Source organism: Cottoperca gobio, chromosome 24 (genome assembly GCF_900634415.1).
Source record: "Cottoperca gobio chromosome 24, fCotGob3.1, whole genome shotgun sequence".
NCBI classification, from domain to species: domain Eukaryota; kingdom Metazoa; phylum Chordata; class Actinopteri; order Perciformes; family Bovichtidae; genus Cottoperca; species Cottoperca gobio.
In genome coordinates, this window is record NC_041378.1 from 20,424,701 (window position 1) to 20,432,200 (window position 7,500).

At 41.0% G+C, this 7,500-nt stretch overlaps 1 protein-coding gene across 1 annotated transcript in view; it reads right to left on the bottom strand.

The window, feature by feature from the left end:
* The window catches only part of rev3l (REV3 like, DNA directed polymerase zeta catalytic subunit), a 93,606-nt gene that overhangs the window by 9,104 nt on the left and 77,002 nt on the right, over nucleotides 1-7,500 (bottom strand). The window contains 6 exon segments of the mRNA XM_029425906.1: nucleotides 1,663-1,777; nucleotides 2,203-2,407; nucleotides 3,157-3,265; nucleotides 3,944-4,188; nucleotides 4,907-5,048; nucleotides 5,218-5,336. Coding sequence (XP_029281766.1) covers nucleotides 1,663-1,777; nucleotides 2,203-2,407; nucleotides 3,157-3,265; nucleotides 3,944-4,188; nucleotides 4,907-5,048; nucleotides 5,218-5,336 — 935 coding nt within the window.

A 7,500-nucleotide genomic window follows, 5' to 3' on the forward strand; every position in this document is an offset into this window, starting at 1 on the left:
TCCCTGGGCCTCTTCTATGAACTCTGATCTTTACTTCTTTCCATAGATTTTCTATTGGATTCAAGTCGGGTGATTGGCTGGGCCATTCTAGCAGCTTTATTTTCTTTCTCTGAAACCATCTGAGAGTTTCCTTGGCTGTGTGTGTGTTCAGCATTGTCTTGCTGAGATGTCCACCCTCGTTTCATCTTCATCATCCTGGTAGATGGCAGCAGATTTTTATCAAGAATGTCTCGGTACATTTTTCCATTCATCCTTCCTTCAATGATATGAAGTTTGCCGTATGCTGAAACAGCCCCACACCAGGATGTTCCACCTCCAGACTTCACTGTTGGTTGATGTTTCTGGGGTGATGTGCAGTGACCTTTGACCTCCAGACATGGTGTGTATTAAGGCATCCAAAGAGTTCAATTCTGGTCTCATCTGAGCAGACTGTATTCTCCCAGTATTTCACAGGCTTGTCTAAATGTTGTGCAGCAAACTTTAAACGAGCTTCAACATGCTTTTTCTTCAGCTGGAGTCTTGCATGGTGAGCGTGCATACAGGCCGTGGTGGTTGAGTGCATTACTTATTGTCTTCTTTGAAACAATTGTACCTGCTGATTCCAGGTCTTTCTGAAGCTCTCCACAAGTGCTCCTCGGCTCTTGGACTCTTCTGATCATTCTTTTCACTCCTCTGTCAGAAGTCTTGCGAGGAGCACCTGGTCGTGGCTGGTTTATGGTGAAATTATGTTCTTTCTACTTCCGGATTATGACCCCAACAGTGCTCACTGGAACATTCAGAAGTTTAGAAATCCTTCTGTAACCAATGCATCAGTATGTTGTGCAACAATAAGGTTGTGAAGGTCTTGAGAGCTCTTTACTTTTACCCATCATAAGATGCTTCTTGTGTGACACCTCGGTAATGAGAGACCTTTTTATAGGCTGTCAGTTGGGACTGAACCAGCGGATATTCATTTGCACTGACAAGCGGCAGGATTGCTTTCTAATTACTGATAGATTTCAGCAGATTTCTTGGTTTTCTATGCCTTTTTATTACACATAATTTAAATTTCTGAACTTATTTGTTTTGGTTTCTTTGCATGTGTGGATTGAGTGGGTTGTTACAGACATCTAGTGAACATTTCATGTCAATAGCACCTTTAGAAATATATTTACTGAGAAAAACGGTGACGTGTTCAATACTTATTTTACCCGCTATACTATCAGCTGTACACCCGTGACTGCCCTCCCTCGAGCCATGAGCAAACATTTTGTTCATCAACTTTGACTACGAGCACCAAATTGATCCAATGTTTTAACTCTTACAATGGGTCATTCATCTCACATGCATGTGACTGAGCAGACACTTCTATTTTAATCAATACAGCCATCTACACATGCATGGAAGCGGAGTGAAGCCTAAAAGTCTGACCGAGTCTAAAAAGTCTGACAATCAAAAGTGATTGTGGGAAACGTTGGAGCTCCACGAGAAGGCAGTGCAGGTTCTATGAGAGGCTCTCACATCATCAGAACATAGTGACACATGAACAGAGCAGCTTGCAGTGTGAACATAGGGTGAGTCAGTCATTATGAGCATGATTACTTGCATTCCTGCCTGCCCTGCTGCTGCTCTGATGATGGAACAGTGACTCTAGACAAAGGAAAATAACTAATAATGGTTTACCTGTCGGTGTCTCCATACACAACATGCGCACCCCATTTCTTGGTGTCATTGACCAGTTTGATGGCTCTCTCCAGAGTCTCTCTGGCTTTATGGACGATACTGTCGCCGACCTGGAAAGGACACGCGAGACGTTAACAAATACTGCGGCACAAGCTTAAATAAATATTGATGCAGAAATCTAATTCTTCTTCAGATTCTGCAGAAATTTCTCTCACACAGATTAAGTTTGCATTTTCTTTCAGGAAACCACAGTCCAGATCATCAGATATTTGTGAGAACACTAGAAAGGGAACTTCATAAATATTTCCCATACAAATATGTGGCACTACATTTATTCCACTTCTTAAGAACAACTACAGATGGCTTTAAATATGGTGATATTTGGAATATGAAAACATAGCCAACACAAAGCTGCTTGTTGTTTTTGCTTTCTTAACATTTTCCACAGGTTTGCTAGAATCTGGTCAGACTGTGTTAGTCTTTCTCTTCCTCACGGTCACAGTGCAGACAGCTGATAGTAACCATTAATAAGCTTACCTCCACAGCTGGGCATGCGTCCAGAGTAGTTGGCGGCGGTGTAGCCGAAAGTGACGTTGGCGATGAGCTTGAGTCCGAGCTGCCGGGCCTGCAGCAGCTTCATCACGGCCTTGTCCTTCTTGTGAGCTTTCATCGACTTCTTCACCATGATCCTTGTGTTTAGGATTTCCTCCAGCATGCTGGGCAGGACCCCTTTACGCACTGAGGACTGCACAAAATAACAGAGAGCTATACTATATATACACAATACTGTGTATTTTGGTTCTGCATGTACAAATGATGATACATCTTACAGTTCATGAAGACAACAAAACTTGTACGGCCCACAAACACGCTCTATCTTGACAGAAAATAATATATTATATATACAAACTAAGTACTAAATAACACAACACTCTAAATTGACATCAAACCTTTTAAGTTTTATTTCAATTCCTGTGAGTATAAAATAGTTAAGTATGTTGATTTCTTGTACAATGTACTATAAAAATGTATATATATTACATGCAATCTACAGTTAGTGTGCAGTTTAGAATTTAGGGCACAGGCCCAAAAACTAAACTACTAATAGGCAGCTTCAGCAACATCAGGCTCCATCCAGAGAAACTCAATCTGATCCAGACTGAACCGGATTCCTTCTGTGACTTTCATTAACCTCATTACACATGACCAGTGTTTACTGTGCTGTGGCCATGAGACTCTGTGTGTGTGTGTGTGTGTGTGTGTGTGTGTGTGTGTGTGTGTGTGTGTGTGTGTGTGTGTGTGTGTGTGTGATGTAATGATTCTGCGGGACTGGAGCTTGGGAGAGTGGAGCAATGAGTGAATGAATGAAAAGACTGAATGGAGCATGAAGTGGGCTTGGCCTTCCGCAGCAGCTAATAAACCTTAATGAAGCTACACTGTTTTTCCAGGACAACGTTAAAGTGCGCTGTAAAATGTCCTCAGAGGATGATGTACCTTGACGAAGGCGATGCCACCGGGTGACACAGTGATGTCATTGCGGAGCTGATAGAGGAGCTTAGGAGGAACTCGCAGGGAGGAGCAGCCGAACTTAAACTCATCAGGCCTGAAACAGAGACACAGGTGTATGAAGAGAGGAAATTATCTACCTTAATCACTACTCCATTGTTACTGCAGTATCAAAACTGAGTTTAACTCAGAGTAGTGTCTGTTACACAAGGGCTGAGCGATATGGAGAAAATCAAATATCACAATATTTTTTACCAATACCTCGATATTGACATTGCAACGATATTGTAGAGTTGACCATTGGTGCTTTCACAATATTTACACTGAGATTTTTTAAAATTCAAATCAATGAAGGAATGAAGACTTGACTGCTCACTAAAAGTCCCAACACAGCTTTGGTTCAGCTAGTCAACAATGCCTAAACATATCAAATGACAAGAAGAGTATGCTGGTATAGTTTAATACTAAAAGCAGCACATAAATCAAGTATTGAATCCGATGCAGCCCCCCAGACTGCATCTACTCCAGGCACTACTCTTTTTTTGAGTAGTAGACTTATGCATGTAGGAAAACATGTTCATGGCTCCTGCTGTTGCTATGCAACTACAGTAATCCAGGTGAAAAAATTGTATTCTAAGTTGCAGCGCTCTCTGCTCTGAGCTGTGAACCCCATGCAGAGCTCCCAGCTTGTTTGTTCCATTGAAAATAATGATGGAAGGGAGGCAGATGTGCAACCTAAGCAAGCTGTCGGTGTGTGGGCCTGTCATGTCCTTACGTTCCCAGGCTGTCCACGTGGCCGAGGCAGGTGGAGAAGCAGTAGTTGTACGCGATGATGATGGAGGGATAGAGCGACTGGAAGTCCAGTACAACTACTGAGTTACTGTAGAAGCGCGACTCAGGCTCCATCACCAGAGGGATGCACTGCGGCGCTCTCTGCTGGGCTCGCTGTCGCATGCTGGGGGTCACAGGGATGTAGTTCAATGGCTTGGCCACACGTAGCATCATGGACTCAACACGGTACTGGAAGGACAAAAAGGAAAGACTTAAGATATTTTAGAAAGTATTGTAATTATAAATTTAAAACTAAATGTGTTGTTTCATTACATTTTATATCTTCTTTATTTCCACTTAACTTAACTTTGGCACTCATATTTATGTCGTCTGTCCATCCCCTTGTCTAAGCATTTGTAAAACAGCCACTAACTATTAAATGTAAGAGCTGCTGTTGTAGTTAACAGAAAGAATGACTATGAATATGTTACCAGGTGACACTGGTAACGCCTGATTGAACACCAAAACAGCAAGCTAAAAGAGGCTAAAATGCTCTGTAGAGCTGTGCGGAACTGAGAGTCGGTGATCATTCTCTATTGGTGTATCACAATGCTCATAGTTGATCCAATAAAACTAGTCAGGATGCCTCTATTAAGGCTGATAGGAATGTCATTAGTTATTTGGTCATAAAACTAAAGTATTGGACACATTTAAATTGGGGATTACTTGAATTTTCATCCAGCACCATCATCAGATCACAAAGTTATTATAATTCATCATCTGGCAAAAAATGTCAAGTAAATCCATCAATTAGTTGTTGAGTAAAGTAATGTTGGACAAAAGTGGTGGAATGAGTATTTAACAAGTTAAACAGTTTTAAGTAGCCATAAAGAAATAATGAAAAATTCATAACCCTCTGATAGCCAATCGGAAATCCATAGGATATGATGTATGGTTGGCACTGTACCTGTGATCCTCGGGTCAGAACGTGAAAGAACTGAATCCCAAACAATCGCGCAAGCTCGCTGGTTCTGCCAATGATGTCCTGTTGCTGAAGAAGCTGCATGGCACCGCGAATACGGCTCACATAGTGATCCACCATCCTCCACCTGACGCGCACACACACACACACACACACACACACACACACACACACACACACACACACACACATAATAAATATGCCATAGTTTTGACAGAGAATGAGCTGTGTGGTTTAAAACATTTTTTAAATAATGTCCACATTTCTGGTGAAGTGTGTTTGGTATTGGCAAAAACCTGTAGAGGTGGGTGCTGTGGTCGAACCAGTCGGACAGTGTGCGGGGGCTGTACAGGGGGAAGCGCTGGTGGAGTACATGGAAGGCCACATTCTCAAAAGAGTAGTTGTTCAACGTTGCCTGGAGAACAAAATAGAAAATATATCTTAGAACATTTCCTGCATGACTTTTAGAGAACCTTATCAAGCCAGTCAGACTTTGACTGTTGATGTAGTCTCAAATGCAAAGGTTCTGAAGGGGGACGGCACACTGAACATCCATTTAATACAAAAATTGGGTGAAAGAATTATGTAGCAAAGTTCTGCAAAGGGTACAACTCTCCTTGTCTTAAGCTTAATGTGGGTCCTACCTTTTTTTTTGGCTTGTGAGCCCTTAAAATCAAAGTGTCTACTTGTCACCACTAATCACAGGTTATGGTTTTTGTGTAGACATGAGTGATTACGAACAGTGGGACAGTTTCATTTGAAGGATTTTTAGACACACAAGGTCAAAGTATTCAGTATTTCACCATAAAAAGCTCTAAAGAAAATAAATAATAAGAATACATTATAACTCTATTCCAAATGTTGCATTTCACATGCCATATTTTTCTTCAGTGATATGGTCACATATGAATTCAGCTACTGGCCATAACAGCCACTCTTGGGATCATGTGACTCCGAGTGAGAAAGATTACATTTCGGATCAATAAGCAACTGAAACGATTGGCACCCTGCAGAAACAGCAGAGAATCCCAACCCAACAAAAATACAACAACCAACCAACAACTAGTTGGATATGTGGAGAATGAGGAAATTTACTTTACATTACAACCCTGGAGCAACTCAGGGTTAAAGGGCCTACGAAATGATAAACATGAACTTCTACTGATGATAGTAAATGCTATTTGTGGTGTAAAATGATGTGTTATTTATGACACAATGATCGCAGTATTTAATAAATTATAATTTAGTATGTCGACCACCGATGTTTACATTGCCGCTACCGGAAACACCCGACGCCGTGTTCTGACGTCACAAGTAGAACACAGTCCACCAGTATACGCAGACAGCACGGCAGAAGCTGCAGACAGCACGGCAAACGTGACGATGTTGGACTCTGGCTCGGATATTTCGACAGAATCGAGTGACAGTGAGTCGTCAATAGACTCGTTGCACCTTCAAGAAGAGGAGTTTATTGAAGAGGATGCCGGTGTCGTGGATTTAGATCATGCGGGCGAGTTTAACGTGGTGGAAACAGACCAGCTAGAGCCCCAGTATTCAAGATGGAGACACAGACGGGAGCGAACATGCGGATGATGGTGAAAGTGAATCTGGATTTGGCGGAGATCCTGTGCGACAACAGAACACAGACAATTATATACATTTGACTATAGTTCATAGAACTTCTCAATATATAGTAAATACATCATAATAAAACGTAACATTACCCTCGATCGTAAATAGATCGCAAGCTATCCTATATCGAGTCGATAGCTTGGTTTCCTTGAATTGTTATGAACCCGACTAGTTGTCCGCAAATTGCTCGATAGCTAAATATTCAATTATTTCTCTACTTGGACACATCGATGTCTGTAAAGCTTGATAACTTGATTCTTTCTCGAAGTTTCTGCGGTTGAGGTTCTATCGTTGTGTCTGATGTGTATATATATATATATATATATATATATATATATATATATATATATATATATATATATATATATATATATATATATAGACGGTCACTATAGTAGCCAGAACACTTACCAGATGTTCATGGAAGTTACGATGTCGTAAAATTACGAGACTTACGTGAAACGGGTAACAAGTTGCTACTAGATAGATCCGACCTCCGTACGACCATAACAGGCTTATGAGCTGCTTACGAGCCTGTTGTCAAACACAGGCATATAAATAGTATGTAATTAAGATGACGTTAATATTGGCCTTTTTCCTGGATATTGCATATTGTGTACATGTCCTTACCACTCTTCTTTGTACATTTAGGTGTACATGTGAAAACTGCACAATCATGGAAGCAATTGAAGAGCTGCTGCCAAGAAAAGGATGTCATGGAGAACTTTGATGTATTTTTAGGAAGTCGAATGGCCACTCTGGCAAAGTTATAAAGTAAAGATAAATAAGCAAATAAGGTTGAAGTGATTACCATTGACATGTATTATCTTGTATGTTACAGAATGTATCACTATGTGGCATACCGCCGGTGAGATTTTGTTGGGGAATACTTGGTAAGAACCACAGAATGCCATTCAAAATATCTGTACTACATTTCCACCTGACAA